This window comes from Colossoma macropomum, unplaced genomic scaffold (genome assembly GCF_904425465.1).
Source record: "Colossoma macropomum unplaced genomic scaffold, Colossoma_macropomum, whole genome shotgun sequence".
In the NCBI taxonomy this organism is placed as follows: domain Eukaryota; kingdom Metazoa; phylum Chordata; class Actinopteri; order Characiformes; family Serrasalmidae; genus Colossoma; species Colossoma macropomum.
Window position 1 is genome coordinate 16,909,804 of NW_023494808.1, and position 18,996 is coordinate 16,928,799.

At 38.9% G+C, this 18,996-nt stretch overlaps 1 protein-coding gene across 1 annotated transcript; it reads right to left on the reverse strand.

The window, feature by feature from the left end:
- On the reverse strand, positions 1–18,829 carry lamp1a (lysosomal associated membrane protein 1a). The gene is made up of 9 exons (XM_036557472.1): positions 18,538–18,829; positions 13,346–13,461; positions 11,756–11,972; positions 10,062–10,229; positions 7,530–7,726; positions 6,153–6,275; positions 6,002–6,068; positions 5,603–5,770; positions 1–4,306 (listed from the first exon to the last, which is right to left on the reverse strand). The coding sequence occupies exons 1-9, from the start codon at positions 18,584–18,586 to the stop codon at positions 4,167–4,169; spliced, it is 1,245 nt and encodes a 414-aa protein (XP_036413365.1). The 5' UTR covers positions 18,587–18,829; the 3' UTR covers positions 1–4,166.
- Between the last annotated feature and the right edge of the window lie 167 nt (positions 18,830–18,996).

Below are 18,996 nucleotides of genomic sequence, written 5' to 3' on the forward strand. Positions count from 1 at the left end.
TCTTAGAACAGGTGGACAATTAAGTGTTCACCCCATTTATTGACCTCGCCAAGATGCTTTTAAAAAACACTACAAAAATAAAAGCTCAAATCACTGCAATGTATAACCACGACAAAGCAGATCAGATGAGATGCAACAGAACGTTTCCAACAATTCTTCAGTTTCAAACCTCATCTGCTGTACATAAAACAGGAGGAAAATGTAACTGCACTGCAAGCGCATACAATCAAATTGTACAGTTATATTCTGTGCTATAATTTCATCAAGGACAGTTTCATTACAGAGGGGGTCCAAGGGTCTGAGACCACAATGAAAATGAGATTTTTCTTTTCATTTAAACATGGAGGCTGACAGAATGCTTTAGAAGATGATTTCAAAGTAAGAAAAGTTATGACAAGTAAAATAAAGCAGACATTTAAGATTTTGCACTATTTCTGGGTCAGTTTTCAAATTTAAGCAAATGTGATGAAATAATTCTGATAAAATAAAAATGTTTTTTTTTTTTAGCTTTTTCTCTTCCATCTATTTCTTTGATCTATACGTTAGAGGATTCTGCAGTCGTAAAGTCAATGCAAATTCAATGTAAATATTTCAAAGATTCTGCTTTTCACTCAAATTGTTATGCTGATAATATCATTTGTAACTATATTCATTTAGAAAACAATGCAAAATAGATGCATTTTCACTAGTGGTCTCAGACCTTTGGACCCTACTGTGCAGTCGTACGCAAAAGTTTGCACGCCCCTGGTCAAATGGCAAGTTTTGTTGATTTCCGAAGTGTAAATAAGTTACACATCCTCTACAAAGAACACACTTCTGCACATTGTAATACACGATTACTGTTTATATGCTGAATTTAACAAGTTGGAAAGAATTTTATGTTTTCCTTTCTGTTAAACAGTGCACAAAAATTTGCAGAAAAATGCCATATTTAAATTTGTTTCATGTAATAAACGTGTTAACTTATTTTCACATAAAAACAACAAAATGTGGAATTTGATTGGGGTGTTCATACTTTTGCATGTGACTGAATGCAATATAGCAAACTACTAAACTCCCTGAACATCATTTCAGAGCAAACAGAGCTGTAGCACCTCACTGCATTATGCCACCTTTGAGAGTGAACACGTACAGTCGCATGCAAAAGTTTGATCGTTTTACGTTACATGTTTTACATGTTTTGTTGAAAACATCCTCTACAGACAACAAACCTAAATGTGGCATTTTTCTGCACATTTTAATGCACAATTTCGAGTTCGACATATTGGAAAAAAATAAAACATGAAATACTAAATGTGCCACGACTTTGGGACAGGTCACATTTTATGTTTGATTATTTTTCCAGTATGTTAAATTATTTTCACTTGGTAAGTCAAGAAGATTTCATTTGATCAGGGCTGCCCAAACTTTTGCATACAACCGTGCATCTGCCATATTGTCTCTGCTGTACATGCTTATTAACATCGTTAAACTGCAGCTAAAACCTTGCCAGTGAATATTTTATGTCATCCAGTCAAACTTAAACGTTTAAGTCCTCTACATTTCTGTAGTGCTGAATTCACATCCTGGAGGAGGATGCACAGACTGATGAGCGACGTAAATCCTGTAGAAGTGGGCTGGGATATAATAAGACAGGCGTCTGCAGATGCTCGTAATCTTCCCTTTTCGCTGGAATCTCCAGAAGAGTCAAGATGACCATTAAGCAACAAAAGGCAAAGAGGGAAAACAAAGCAGAAAAAATATATGGATAATGTTTTTAACCCAGCACTCTTGTCCACAATTTATTTGTCCTCTCCTGATCCATTCAAGGCCTGAATACACTGAGGAGCACTGGACAAACTGCCATGTAAAAAGAAAAGTGTTGACAGTGGCTGAATAGAACGTTTGTTTTAGTATTTAATAAAACACATTAATAACTTATGAAGGGGGCAAATTCACACACCACTCCATACTGTCCATATATGGAAACTATGCTGCAAAACCAGCCCGTTTTGAACTCACTACTTTTACCTATTCAGTCTACAAAAGTTTAGCCTCACCCATCCACACTGAGGTAATAAGGAGCGTTTCAGCCTGGACTGTTTCTTGAATGACTGAACGGCACAATACAGAGCAGCCAATCAGAACGTAGCTCATTTGCATATAGGAGTCTTAAAGGCACAATAACAGCCTGTTTAATTGTAAGGGATAAAGTACTGACACATGGAACTACGGGGTCAATAAACACCGTGAGCAGAAGGAATGAAAGCCCCAGATTCAATAGGCTGATGTTAAAGGCTGTAGTTTTCCCCACAGGCGTCTCCTCAATGTATCCAGGCCCTTAAATCAACCTGAGAAAGTCAATTTGTAAAGTTTTCTGCGAGAGAAGAGGGACGCAGAGCGAGAATAAGATCCGAGTCCTAATGCAGCAGGTTCCCTAACGCGTGATAATACTAGAAAAGCGCATCAATTATTTAACCGGGGCTTGTTCGCCCTCGTCATTTGATGCCGCTCGTCTCTCTCTCTCTCTCTGGCTTGGGTTTCTGTTTCAAAGATGTGCTCACCCAGACACTTACAGACCGCTTTTCCTAAACCCTGCGCTTCATCCACATAGTTTACTTACTGGTGGAGCAGATTAAAGCAATATGTTTGGTGAAATTTTGCAAATTTACATAATTTTGCTTACCTAAAATGTAGCTGATCAGCCAAGTTATATTTGGTGTCTTTAGATTTGCACTGGAGATACGAGGCTAATGTAGTTAACAAGTACTAGAAGCTTATTAGCATTGTACAAACAATGTCTAAATCAATCATCACACACTTGTAAGGAAGCTCATTAATTATTTTTGCCCAATACTGACATACTAAATCAAAACAATGACATTTTATCAAAACGTAGACTTACTATGTCAAAATAATGATTTGCCCTCAAACTTTTTACTGTCAAGATAATGACTTACTACATCAAAATAATCGTTTAGTATCTCGAAATTCAACTTTTTTCAAAATGTTGGCTTGAAATGTTGAAGTCAAATTATTAACTTATTTTCTCAAAATTCTGACTTAATATGTCCAAATAACGATTCCCGAATAATATTCATCTTATCCTCTTTGGATGCTTCTCCAAATAACTCCTTATTTTCTTCAGAGAACTGAGTTCTTGGCTAAAATAGAAGACTGGATTGGAAAAGACTTGCGCAAAGCCACTCTGTCCCTCTCTGGTTAAAAACAAAAACAAAAATCGTAGTCATTTTATAACTTAAAAGGCAGAATGCTTATTTACACAAATACCAATTTCTTTAAGTTAACACATCCTCTTCTTCCTTTCTTAACATTTAATAACTCATTATTTCAACACTGCATGTCAGAATGTCAAAAATCCTAAGAAAATAAGCCATTATCTTGAGATAAAGTCAAAATTTTGCCATACACACAGAAGCAGACATCCATGTGGTTTCTGACTTTTTGTTTAAACTTCAGACACCAAATAGCTGAACGACTACATTTGGGGTAAGAGGAAAAGCTACAACTTTAAGAATGCTACTAAATTAAAATTGCTCTTCCAGCCCAGTCTTCTATACACACTTGAGCCTGGTAGTCAAACGCTGTATAATGCCAGTTAAGAGGAGGTTTATGGCTGAAATAGAAGACTGCATGGGAAAGAACTTGCACAAAGCCACCCTGTCCCTCTCTGATTTAAAACAAAAACAAAAAATCGTAGTCATTTTATAACTTAAAAGGTAGAACGCTTATTTACACAAATACCAATTTCTTTAAAAAATAACCTCTGAAACAGACGGACATTGGTACAATGCTGATCAGCCAGGACCGATAAACAATATTAAACAATACGAGAAATCGAACAAGAGGAAATTCTGGGTTTAACTCGTGGGATCTAATCTGAGATACAAAAGGTTTGTGTTGACGGGACTAGAAACAGCTGTTAGTAACAATTAGGTGACTTTGCTTCTTTTTCTCCTTGAGTAATCCAAGAGCATTAGGGGGAACAGACAGAGAAAAAGTGGAACAACAAAGTACACACACTCATTCATGCCCACACACACTCACACAAACAAACAGGCCAGTCTTTTGTCAGCAGAGTCCCAGTCAGGCCATAGTAGCAATGGTTTTCCTCCCATCAGGAAAACGACAGAGATTTTGACTGGCGGCGGTGGTCTTGGTGGAGTTCAAATGGTCTGGTAGCCTGCATGACTCCTCTTTCTGCCAATCAGGTACGCTATAAGAACGATAAGGACCAGGCCAGCCAGGGCAGCACCCACGATGATGGGGATCAGCATGTTGTCCTTGTCCATCTGACACTCCTCAGCTATAAAGGGAGATCATGAGAACGTGAGAACTATTCAAAAAACCAAAGCTGTGTCAGATTATTGAGTAGAGGCATTCATATAGAGATATTGTGTTACACTCCTCTTGCACTCTGCAGGGTGAAATCCTCATCATTCAAAAGTACTTTACGCCTGGGTCTGACTTTATGGTCGTTATGGAACACCTGCTTCTCAACCGCTTGAAATTCAATCAAATTCTCATGGATAAAATCACATCCCGCCCACAACTCTTTCACTCTGAAATACGTCATGCTAAGGAGGAAAAATGCATCCTGGTTTCCGATTCATGGTGCCTTTTTCCAGAACAGTTTACAGCTTGCCTTATAGGAGTTTTATTGGTACATGATAGTGTTATTTCAGGTTCTTGCCTGAATGGGGGATGGAACACCGTTCTTCTCTTTTGCAAGGCAAACATGTTATCCACTACTCTATGCAACTAATCAGTAACTCCTCTAACAGAAGCCCTGAACATCAGAATGAATTCTATTTGGTATCACATTAGTCTAACAAGGGGTTTAATAGACGTTATGATTAGGGATATCATTGACAAACCAATTAACTGTTAACCGACAAATACATACATGTTCAACTTCATTTCCAATAAACAATTGAAGAATTTGAAAAGGAGAGAACTTAGACAGTTTTTTGGATTATATGTATGAGGGCACGGGAGCACAACCTGGTCTGGAGGTCCCACTTAGTGACGCACAAGTCCAGGCTTTCTGAAGTCTCAGAGCCATCGATAAAGGGATACAGCAGATTAAGCCATCCTAAATGTAGTTTACAGCACTAACACAACAGGATGTTTACTTCTGTTTAGTGTAGCCTTGAGGGTTAGTCTTCAAATGTGTCTGTTAGCTAACAGTTATACCATATATGTTGAGGCCATATATGTTCATTAACTTGGGCTAAAATTTGTGGTAAATGTAAGTTAGTAGACTACATAAAGTTTATTTTATCTGTTACATTAGGCTGGATTTTTTCTTTCAATAAAAACCTATGTAAACTGTATTTGATGTTTACATAGGTTGTGTGCATAACTTTGGGTTAGTCTGTTAATGATAAATTTCCATGACTAATAACAGCTGAAAAAAGAAATTGCCAAAATTCACATCACTAATATGAATATTAGTAATTAAATGATAAAATATCAACAGATGGGCCCCATAAATGTGACATTATACTATGTTATTTTTCCCCTATCCCTAGTAACAGCCAGGTGCTTCTGTGCTCAGGTTCCTGTCAATGATCTGAAGGTGACAAATGGTCCACTGTACCTGTTCCAAACTTGTTGCCAGTGACACCAAAAGGCTGCACCTGCAGGCTGAAGGTGTTGAGGGAAAAGGTGTTTGTCACAGGAAGAATCTGCTCAGTTGTGCACATGTAGGAGCGGCCCAGCGTGCCCTGCAGGTAGTTCAGAGAGCTGTTGCCCACAGTGAATGGAGCTGGAAAGAACAACACACACACACATCAACACTTGTTAGATCTTTGAAGTCATTCCTCACTCCATACATAATTCATATGGCAAATCTATGAAAACTGTGCTGAAATGAGAAGTGGCTGCAAACCAAGGCCAAGTTTTGCGATCAAAAAAATCTAAACAGTAGCAAGAACATGGTGCTGCTGCAATATTTCATGGGGTTCTCTGGGATGAGTGTTGTGGCTCTCTTCCTTACCCGTCATATCAGGCCAGGCAGCAGACACGTTCAGAGCACTGAGGTGATATTTTTTGGAGGTGACATTCTGTGGACATAAAGAAGACATACATTAGGAGGAAAAGAAGGATGTGAGTGGAAGAGAAAGAAAATATATGTTTAAGCCCCTCACCAGCATGAATGCGAAGCTGAGGTTGGTGAGGCCATCCATCAGCACCAGAGTGGCAGTTGTGGCCTCACACAACCCTGTGAAAGACGTCCTATTGGGCTGCAGGTTCACTATTCCCTTAACAGTCTGATTGGAAAAATAGAGAGAGATAAGGTTTAGAGCAGCATACAAATCCAATTGTAAAATGAATATACATCATTTATACAGACAGTTTCATTATTTTTCAATTTTGTTTTTAGCACATCTGTACGATCAGGTCAGAGTATGTAGAAATATAGTAATGTAGCTGAAGTCAACCTGAAATCAAAATGTAGCTTTTTTTTTTAACCTTGCATGTTTTTACCATGCATGTCTCTTGTCATATTAAGCATGATCATCATATATTGTCAAAAAAATGCATTATGTACGATTCCCTCGTTAAAACATAGATAAGTAGCGGCATTACTGGAGGAGAAAAAACATGCTACAATATGGTGTGCTTGCGCTGCTGTGAATCGCCCTGTAAAGCCTGAACTTCTAATTTACAAGTCGGAGCTGTCGGGATGTATTTTGCAGGAGTTTTTTTTAGACCGCAACATACATCTTTATATATAAAAATCACACAGCGCAGAGTCAAAAAGAAGGTCCGACTTAATGTTTAGGTCTCAAATACCTAATTTCACTTGGAAATACGTCACAGTACGAAAGGAAATTACAAATTCACATTAACTTGAAATCATCAAAATCAATATCAATAAAATCAATATCAGCAATAAAACAGAAAATATTATTGGCAACAATAATAACTGCGCACACATGAGTTCTTGTACTGAAATTGCAGGTAATTCAGTTTGAATATTGTCATGCAATTAGTAAACATGAAGTGGAATTTGCACTGGGCCTTTATTAGCTCATTAGTCCTTCAATTGGGCAGTAACCATAAACAGAAAAACCACTTGTTAATCAGGGCAGAATTTGCAATGCTAGAAGACCTCAATGCCGCATTTGCACATGAAAGAGCATTGCCTGACCGGGCTTCTTTTAATGGACGACAGCTATTGACTCATGAGCCTGCTGAATGCTTTTCTTTCACTGGCTTTAAATTATACATAAAAGCTGGTAAATTAGAGCAGCGTTTGCAGATGACATAAGCAGTGTGTGTGCACTTGTTGCCATACAGCTGAAAATGATTCATAAGCTGCACTTCTAATCTTGACATCATATGATGGTTTTATGAACCAGAGGTGGAGCAGTTTACCTATCACTCTGATCTGTGCTCGTCTCTACACAATCCTGCTAAATAAGGGACCAATATGACCTTATTAAAACACTTGCTTTACTATTACTAAGAGCCTGAATGTGGTTGAATAAACCACAAAGGGCACGTAGATGTGTTTTTACCTTGTTCTGAGACTTTGAGAAATAGGTGACGTTAAGCTGCAATCCCATATTTGCCAGAAGACACACAGTGCCGTTCACATTGGTGACGTTGTAGTTTCCGCGCTCTGGGTTGCGGGGTGCAGGAGGGGTTGGCGCGGTCGTGGGTGACTGTGTGGGTGCTACAGTTGTGGCATGAAGATCAGCTGAACATACAGACTCTGAAGAAAACACATACAACATAACATGCTCATTATGCAGTACTTACACTGATTATATAATTACATTATCAGTCTGGATAACATAACCGAGAAATTTATAAATAAAATATAGTCAGGTCAGAATGATCTGCAATCTTTGAGCTGAAGAACCCACTGAATACCCTTTCACAGAGTGGAGGGTCAATTCACTTCATTCTCTAATAAATACTGCAGCAGCCAATGCTATCTTTCTCACTTTGTTCTGATTCAGATTTTTTGCTCCACACATACATTGTATGACTTAGCGCAGGGTTCGAAGTGTGGTGGAGGTCTTAAGGGGGTCCCCTGGTGGAAAGTCTGACTATGACATGAGCTATGTATTGATGATATCGATTTATTTTGTAGGCATTATTTGACAGAAGTCATTAAACTTACTATCTGTATCACTGTGAATGACTTCTACTTAGATGTAGGTCTAATAGTGTACCTTTCCTAAGCTAATTTATTAAAATATATTATTTAGGTAGTTCAAAAAAAAAAAAAATAATAATTAAATCTGCAGGCAGGTTTTGTTGGTCCCACAAGAAGTGAATCAAATTTCAATTCTGCCAGAAAAAAGAAAAAAATCCTGGTCATATGTTGGAAGTCTTATTATTGCATGCTGCAAGAAGCTAGTGTGAATGTTACCCACTGGCTTATAGCATGGCTGCTAATAACATTAACTGTCTCTGTGTTCACGGTTGTTACTGACAAAATTAAAAGCATCTAAAGTTTCTCTGAAGTTTGAGATGCACTCGAGCTTTAAGCTTCATTTTTAAACCAGAAAGATGTGGCTCAGAGAACAAGACTGTATGGTTACATTATGCATTAGGGTTGGGTAGGTTACAGTTTATCCAGGAGGAGGAATCTAATGCTGAACACGATAAAACATTAAAAAGAAGGTCACCTTGTGTGAGGGCATGCATTCTGTCAGGAAATTCAAATTTATTCAAGGAAATAACATAGGACCCCTCAAGTTTAATTCTGTCTCTTTTCTCTTACGGACCCCTCAATTGGCTGTTCATTTACTCAAGTCCGAACCAGAGTTTGAGTTTTTGTGACACTGCGTATTTTTCCATTTGGTTTAGTTGGTTTCACACTGCAGCAGCTAAAGTTGACCAAATTTATAAACATGAGCTAATTATACTTATGCACTCATCAGAAATTCAGCAGAGATTCAAGTGCTCTGTTACTCTCATATTTCCCAACACTGTAGCCAACAAAACTCCTACTGCATGAAAATAGGGTACTTAACGTCTATGTGTATCACAGTCAAAGCAATAATAATAAAAAACCTTACTTGATATCTGCTTCTGCTGTTTGTCAGTTTGAATGTAATGAATCAGGTCACTGATGCAATACATTACACGATCCATATGCCAAAATCAAACACATTGCTTTGCCAATATTTTACTGCTCATCTGGCATTATTAGCAGCAGCTTAAGCTGCAAGAGCGATGTAAGCGTCTGTCAAGACTCGACTCTGTCTTGAAACAGACAGATTATGTGGACAGTACTGTGCTGACGTGCTGCCAGAAGAAGAGAAAAGCCTGCTCTGATGCTGATTCGTCTCTCCAGCAGAAAACTGAACCAGCATTTACCTGGAAGACCTGCGATTTTGCCAGTCCACAGTTCAGTTGTTTAGTGCGCACCCAAGTACTCAAGTATAGGTGGAGTGTTCACACCTGTCAAAACGGGCCAAGAAAGTTTGATAGGTCTGCACCAAACAAGGAAGGTGTGAGAGCCCCTTGGAGTGCAACAAGAACCCTTTCCTTTTAATGATAATAGAACTGATATCAAGGTACCATCCTTATACCACTTCTTCCCTTCCAATACCAATACCTGATCCTTGCTGATAGAGAGAACTGATACAGGAACTCTATCTACCCTAACTCAATAGGTGCCTATATATCCTGGTATAAGCAACCACAAAAAACATAATAAGCTTGAATAAAGGGTATTTACTGTTTGGATAACTTGACATTTGAAAGGTTTCAGAACTAAGAAAAGTCACTGTGCTCTTTTGCATGGTTTATCTTTAAATGATTATTTACATTTAACGTATTGAAATCCTTGCTGCTTGTGCCACCTTTCAAAATATTGGCAATATAAATTTTGCAACGAGCATTTTTATAACTGCATGCGAAATAATAACACCAACATTTTGCTTCAGTTAAGGTCCACCTATTGGCATGCATGCAGGTGTCACTCGGTAGCACGGCTGCCCATTATAAATTGCTCAATGGAATCAGCACCCATAAGGATACAGTAACAGTGCCGCACAACGTCTAATAGTAAGAACCACTAGACTTTGTACCTTTGGAGCTGAGGTTGGCGCTGGGCATGTAGGCTTCCATCCGGACGCCTGAGAAGGTGATGGTGACATTGGAGCCCCCAAGACGGATGGAGCTGGAGCTCAGACATCTGTAGGTGGTGTTAAGCTGTGCCGAGATTCCTGTAGCATTTGTATCCAAGGTAACAATTTCTGGAATGGTAAGACAGACTCGCATGTAACTCAAATACACCTTCTCGATACCACTTTCTCTTTTCCAGCACTGAAACCTTGAGTATCAGTTGATACCAATCTGATATGTTCTAATTAATAAATTACTTAAAAGATATAAAATTAAATCTATGGATAATATTTACATACATGCATATCATGATAAATGAGATTTACTTTAGATTGCCAGAAGAAACGCAAAAGATTTGTGACAGGATCAGAATGTGCTCATTTTTTTTGTCTACGATATTCGACCCAGCATTTTCTGCTCAGAATATGATAGCAGATATACTGATGGTCAGTATGCAACCAGTGTCATCAATAACTTAAGTCCTACTCATAAACACCACAGACTAGGGTTTGGCAGAATCCAATAGTTTCATACTTTCAAGCCGTCTCCAAATACTAGCTACTGCAGTTTGTGGTATTTCAGAATAAGCTTTTCAAACCATCATTCAATAAATGTCAAAACATCTGTCTAACAATCACTAAAAGTTGAACCGTGCTGGTGACTAGGAGAGAAGAGCTGTTATCACGCTAGCTAAGCTAAGCTAAACTAAGCTACGCTAAACAGCTCTGCTTAGCACAGAACATGTTAAATTCTGAAAGCTCTGATGAAGTTTAGATGATAACAATTCAAATCTGAGTGAAGTTGAATACCCGGTGTTGAAGGTGCAGAAATGAGAAATTCAACCTGTTCTGTGGTATCTGGATCTATAGCTTGGCTAACTTAATGCTCGCTTAGCGAGCAGGCTACAGACCCAAACGGTGCCAACCACCACAATATAGGTTTCATTCTGACTAACTGCTGCTCTGCTGAAACAAGTGTAGACGATAGAACACTAATGCCTGAGAGAGCAACGGTCAAGTGACTGGTTTCAAGCTGAAACTGAACCTGTTCTGAAGTGTTTGGGTCTGTAGCGTTTAGGCTAAGCTAATAATGGCTTAGTTGGCAGGCCAAGTGAGATTCAACAGTTTTATTGTCATATGCACAGCAGAATCAGGCAGTTACACTGTACAATGAAATTATTACTCTGCTGTTCCTCCATTCACCAAATATAATCTTAGAAAAAAATATAAAATTAAAAAAAAAGAAAATCAAATTCAAAAACTGTTCTCTGGTGAGTGTAGCTTTTAGTCATCACCCTGCTATAATGCTTAATTTTTTCCTGGCTCTGATTTTTCCCCTCTTTCCATCAGCGGCACCCATCAGTGGGCTTCCACTGCACCAATCTAAAATAAATGGTGGTATGCGTTTGTTTAGGCATTCAGACAGGGAACAGAAATATGACATATTAATTTGGAAATACTGTCATAATTTTGAAAAACTGTGATATACTTTATTACCATTATACCATCCAAACCTACCAATGACTATAACTGCCTACTGTTCCCACAGGAGTGATCACAGAGTGAGCATTTGACCATCTTGCCTGAACAGACCTTACTCCAGTTAACACAACACTAAAGCAGAATGCAGTGGAAGGACAGAACGAAGCATTTCTCACCCTTTTTGGAGGACTGAGGAAAATAGGTGCTGTCGTTCAGGTTGTATGTCAGGCTTAGGTTTAAAACTCTGTACAGACGGTCATCCTTGGAGAAGACCAGGCCCAGAGAGTGACCATCCCCAAAGGATGCCAGCAGCTCTGGAGAGACCCCAGAGCTTCCACAGGAACTACCACTGTCCACTACTGCTGAGCTCGGGAGCTGCACATTCACCGTGTTCTGCAGGCAACATACACATGAACATAAAAAGGCTTAGCATGTTACGATACATATGTGAACTAGAACACTGATTATTGAAAGTTTGGAATCACTCTTGTAACAATATAAAGAAGAATTAGGTGCATGTTAAAAAAAACGATTAAAATCAACAACTTCATAGATTTCATAGATTTCAAATTTACAGGAAGCTGTAAAAATTTTTCATATTTTAATATTTTAATTCTTACAAAAAAAAAGCATGTTTAGTTAAAAACATTTTTGTAAATCCAGCTCTATCTGGATGCATATAACTTGAAATTGCTATGAATACAATTACAAATTAATTCTGAAATTAATTTTGAGTTTCATTGTTTCACATACTAGTTAATAACTTCTTGTTGTTTCCCAAAAGATCCAAAGAATATAAACATCTAAAAATACCTTCTGGTGTGTGATTTATAACATTTCAGTTTAGTAATAGTGAATAAAATAACAAATATTAATACGACTATGATTAAGTGATTCTAAACTTTCTAACGCTGGTGCACATCAACAGGAAGTAACTGGCCATAATACTTTGTGGTTTAATTACTGTGTGAAAAAAATAAGTAACACTTTAGTTTGTCTCCACCTTCACAGCACATAAAGAACTTCCTTTAAGGGATATTTATAAATGCTTATGTTGACAACAGCAGGCAAGACTGTACAACACAGAGTAGAGTTGTTCAAATAAATTAAATGTCTAAAATGTAACTGTGTGAAAAAGCAGTAAACACAGATCATGTAGCTACTTCATGTTTAACAATGATATGTAATAAACTGATATAAAGCAGCTTTACATTCTTACACTTTAATGCGCAATTAATTAGACGTTGTGATTTGCTGATCGAATTTTAATGCAATATTAGTTTCAAATGTTATGTTTAAATACACCAACATTTAGTTGGCTATATTAGTAAATTGTGTTTTTTTAAAATAAAAATAATTTACATCATGTAGAAAAATATTTTAGATTCTGATTTATTACATACTGTACATAATGTGCTGTATAAATTCGTATCTAGAACATATATTTTTTAGTTCTTTCTCAAAGCTTATTTGCCACAGAGCATGAGGCACTCTGGATGTTACATTTATTATGAATTAATTCTCACTGCTACCTTTCTCAGTCACTTCAGAATCATCTAAAGCCCTGTTTATCATTCTAACATTTTTTCATTTTTTTTTATAGCTTCCTAATAATTATTTAAAGGCCATAAAATTGCATACGTGCGTACTGAATTCATTTTATACATTCATCTAAAACCAAACTGGTTTTATATAACTGAAAACATTGATTCCAAACTTTTGAACAGTAACATCTGTGGGGGTATAGTGGGGTTTGAAGACCATACCGTTCCATTGGATGTGGAATACATGATGAAGAAGCTGGCAGAGAGCTCTGCTTTAATGCATGTTGAATTCCCATCTTTCACCTCGAATGATACAGCATGTGCCACAGCCAACCAACCTGCAACAGAGAGCAGCAGAATGTCTTTTATTTATCTGGGAAAAACTCAGACGCTCAGTTCCGTAAAGGTTTCTCTGTAAAGCTGTGCCACCATCAAATATATTTGTAATCAACAGGGAGTCACGGACCTGGCAGGTTCTTGCTCTAAACACAAAATTGTGAATCAGACAATTTATTGTGCACTCGCGCAGTATTCAGCTGCTTCTACACCTGTACTAAAACATGCTCATTGTGCTAAATATCCATGTGACTCTCAAAATATAACACTATTTCATTCATGTTATTTTGATAGGTAAGAGATTTAAAATTGAAAACTCATTAAAAAGCAAATAATGTTTATATATTGCAAGTTTGACTAATAGGAAGTACTGGAAATGTGTTAGTGTGTTTCACGTGTTTATTTACCCCACACAGTGTGAGCTTTGGATTTTAAAAGAAGGCCAATAAAAATCGGCCAAATGTTGAGCAAACGTGTCATCATGTTTTTAATAATGTAGTCTTTTGTAAAACCCAAAGTACTAAAGTAAAACAATTGATTACATTAAGTTTATATTAGTGGAATTATTTAATAAACTATGTAAAATTCTCCTCATCGTTAGTGCCAAACTAATGCAGCCTTTGATCAGAAAACAAGCACTTATTGACAGAATGAGCCTGAGAACCACAGAACTGGTCACCAGAGGGCGCTACAAGCATTGATTTAAAACTAAACAAGCAGACATTCATCTCCACAAGGGCTTCTGTGGGTGAACACAGGCAACCAAATATCACGTCGCTCTTTAATGGGTGTGCACTGATCATGAATTTTTTATGACATCAAATATGTATAACCTAAAATGTGGCCTGTGCAAAAGTCATGGCACATTTTATGTTGTTCATTGTTTTTTCCAATATATGAACTAACATCAAACTTTCGCATTCAACTCTGTGTGTGTGTGTGTGTGTGTGTGTGACAAATGGAGATAAAAGGCTTTGTATATATGCTATATAACACTGTTTGCACTTTAACTGCCCAAACTGTCATTTGTGCTACATTGAAAGTAAGAGGCGACTGGCTATTCAGCACAATGAGTCATGCATAATTAGGTTGTTTTGTAGGTGTAGCAGCAGGACTTAAGTACAGCATGAGCACACTTACCTGCCTCACACTATTTACATCATAAAACTGCAAAACAGCTTGGCAAAATAAAAATATATTGGCCGAGTGTTTCATCGGAACAGAAATCTGCCGATTCCAATAAGGGCTGAACCTGTTTATGCATCCCTACTGTTTATGTGAAGCAGCACCATAACAAAACCCACTACTGTAGCCAAAAACCAAACACTCCTCTTGTTCACTCAAGACACCTGTTGCACGGATCAACATGAATTAAAGTAATATTTCAGCACCTTCAATCTGAAGTCTATCTGCTGCTTCTGTATTGCACAGTCAGTTAAGACGGACAGTAATTTCAATGTTCTCATTTTAATGTAGGCATTTGATTCAGCGCAAAATATCATCTATGGTAATTGACACTATGCTACAGATGCAGCCAGCAGAGATTAGGCTGAAAATACAGGTGTGTTTCTGGTGTATGTTTAAAACCTTCACTGTTATAAAGTACTTCATTTACAGATGGCTACTGGGATGGAATCCCAGACAAATGCATATTCCTTTTGCGCCGTATTGGAGATATTTGGAGTTTGGCTAAGAAGCCACATGGGCTGGGCAAAGTTGAAAGCAGGCCACAATTGTGCAGTCCTGGGATGGTGATGACCAGGGATTCGGGAAATTATAGTGCCGTATGACAGGGCACGCCTGCAGTCACACTCACTCACATGCTATCCGGTGCTGACATTACACAGCAGTTTAACTATAAAAAAAAGAAAAAAAAAGAAAGAAAAACAGAACAATATTTGCTTTGCAACACATGGTCACCTCTGCCAAAAGCGTTAGGCCACAAAGCCTGTGGCTTTAATAAGAACGAAGACCACAATGAAAAACAGCGTTACAAACACAGTGTGGGAAAAACAGAAACATCTAGAGGGGCTTTCTGCTCTAGTAGAGAAGTCAGCAATTTTAAAAAGATTTTCTCATTATCAACATCAGTGCTGGCTGATATACTGCCTGTACTGGCAGACTGTCACCGTGATACTGTGATATATTCAGCGTTAAAGGTACTGACACATAATCAAAACTATGGCCATAACAGCTTTCAATTCCAGTCCAATTCTACTCAACGTCCCCATTGCCAAGCTGATTTTTTGACTCTGCAGGTTTAAACAGGGATAACTAAACTAAAATCTGATGATAAAATGGAACACATCTCCCATTCTGGGTGCTTGAGATTGTTCTGAAAGAATGGTTTAAAATAGGCTACATAAACAAACAGTAAATAAGCAGGACGTTTCCTGGTGCTTTCTGTCTGGTTATCACAGTACAGAGGTAAATGGAACTAGATGAGAACAAGCTTTGTCATGCTGGTGAGGCATTTTGTTCAGCACAGAGTACCATTAATAAAAGAGTTCACTGACCTTATTAATGCAAACTCAAATTTCATCTGATACTGGGACATTCAGTTCTATCACTATTGCTGGTGCTACATATTAAACTTGTTCCTAAATGCTAGCATATTCTGACATTAGCCACTATGTACTTAAAGGAGCATTTAGGCCCTAAATGAGTGTTTAATATGTTATTTGTCTTGTTATGTAGTGTCCTGCTGCGCTGCACCGTGTCCCTCCGACTCATGATTTTGCATTATTTTATATATTTTCACTTGATTACTGTTCTCTCATTGCAATACCCAGCATGCTTTATTCAAATACAGCTTCCAACCACCGGGAATTCCTACTGAGGCGTCAATCCTGACTGCTAGCCTAGCCACTGAGCTGTGGGCTAATAATTACAACAGAGTTAGCGTAAGTGTAACTCCTTATTTTGGCTTTTGAACAAAGAAACAGCAATTCTCTCTTTATTCAGCACAATAATGGATGACAGAAATAAGTGTTTTTCACCCTTTCAGCCAGAGAAAAGAAGCCAAACTTGAGGTAAGATAAGTAGACAGCCTGGTCTAGTTATCTTACCTTACTAACTCTAGCTTTCAGCTTGTCCTCATCATCTGGCGAGTCATTTCTGTCGTTTGAGTATCGACTGATAATGATGATTTGAAGACTGTTACCACAGTTGCACACCTACCACAAGATATTCCACTTCCTAGCAGTACCATTAGCTATATCTGCCTTCCTTCTGTCTTCACCAGCTAATGGAAAAAAAAAACAACAAAACACTCTGAAGAAGCTGCAGTGTTTAAAAGCTCAAAGCTCCTCCCACCTTCAAGACACATCATCAGCAGGGAGTTTTCCTACTCTTTAAACCACAAAATCCAGCTCTAGACGCTACTACAGCACGGCTGTAGGAGGCAAGTAAGCATGTTTCACACAGATGTAATGACGGTTAAATTTTTCATTTTGGCTGGAGTGTTCCTTTAAATTTGTAAAAATATAGCTTTAAAATACAACTAACATTTCTGCATTGAAAGGTTTGAATACAGCAATAAGAATCCTGCCCAAAGCTGAACAGCAGCATTTATAAAACCCATTGGTCGTATAAAAACACTAGCCTTGTGGTCTGAAGAAGAAACGTTGAACTTTAATTTACAAAGAGAGCCCACTTTACAGAGGGGTCAGTGTCCCTCACACACACAGAGGCCGCTGTCAGCACACAAAGAGCTGCTGGCGTCACGTGACGCGCGCGAGCAAGCACAAGCACAATAGTGTGTGTGTGTGTGTGTGTGTGTGTGTGTAAGTGGAAAGAGAAAGAGAGACGTGCGGTTTACATGCGACATTAAGGCTTATTTGAAAACGTCACCACGCCTCAGCGCTGCTACAGGTCTGAACAGGCCCGTAACACTGTCAGCGAGAGGTGAACGAGTCACTCTTTTGAGACGGTTCTTTTCAACGGACCGACCGAACCGACTCACACGTCCAACTGAATCGAACGTTTTTGTGGGGCTGCTGCTCAGTGTTCACGTCTGTGTTGTCGGCTGAGGACCTCTAATACACCCAGAGCAACGAGCTTTCGCTGTTTAACCCCGTAAAATCCTGACTGAAAACACCACACTGTGGCATTCTCAACCTGTATGGAAACAGAGGAAAAAGACAGTTTTCTCCTCCTGTTTCTGCGGGATGTTAAACAGTTTTAGTTACTTCTTTTTTTTTTTAGTTTTTAATAATACCTTATTTCCTCAAAACGTGGACTTAATATCTCGAAATAATGAATTTGTCTTGAAATAATGACTTAATATCTCAAAATGACGACTTAATATCCCGAAATAATGTCTTTTTCCGCCTCAACAATTCGAAATACTTTGTCGAAATAAGTTATTGTATTTCGACGAAGTGTTATTTTGTGATTATAGCCATTATTACGACATAATACGTCGCTTTTGCGACTTAGTAAGTCCTTATTTTGACATATTAAGTCGAATTTTGAGAAACTAAATATTTATTTCGACGTGGCATGCCAATATTATGACAAACCAATGTCATTATTTCGAGATACTAGGTCAAAGTGTTGACATGCTAATCCCAGAAACTCCGGAAAAGGCGGAAATGGGTTCTTGAGTATGAACAGTGACTGTCCGGATCTGGCTGAGCGAGCAGGAGAAGAGGAAACAGCTGAACAAGAACCTGGAAACCAAGGACTCGCTGAACCGGTCAGGTGGGAAGAGTCGGTTCGCTTAACGGGATCGAACGGGGCCATCAGTGAGTCACTTTATGGCGTAGTTTGTTTGAGAAGAGAGCCGATCAGCCGGACTGACAGTCCAGCCGCCTCAGCTCGGCGGAGGAGACGGACAGGAGCTGAACGGGGAGCTGCCACTGCGTTATGAAGAAAGACGCGTTATTTTTTGCACATGCAGAGAGAAACGAGCACAAAGTGGTTGCCAACTTTAAACACTGGTGTGTGAGGCAGAGTAGTGAACGGGTTGCACGGCACCGAACGGAGCCGCTCAGTCCTGCACACAGGTGGCGCTGTGGAGCTCTCGGCTTTCCTTACGTGATGAAATAATAACGCTCTCTAAACGCTGTACTCACCCAGCAGAGCTGCGGCGGCGAGAGCAGCTGCCCGCAGAGCGCGGCTCATGTTTCCGCTGTAGACGATAAAGCCTCGGTCCAGTCCTGCTGTGGAGCTGCTGAGAGGAGGAGGCTCCTCTGTCGGCGGCCTCGCCCGCTGATCTCCGACTCGCTCGTCGCTAAAATCCTCAGCTTTCGCTCTCCGGCCTGCTTTCAGCAGCGCTCTCTCTCTCTGTGTCTCTCTCTTTCACTCTCTCAGCAGTAGGAATGTTCCAGTCATGTGAGGAAGACAAGAGAACCACCCAGCACGGTCACGTGACATCCCCCTCCTCTGTGCCCGCTCCGGTGTCTTACCGAGCATGCGCACATCATTACTACGGCGTAGTTTTTAAAGGGGAGTTCCAACAAATTTTCAGAAAAATTCAGTCCTTGATGTGTAAACAGAGTCACTCAGAGAGGTTTGATGTGAAATGGGTTATT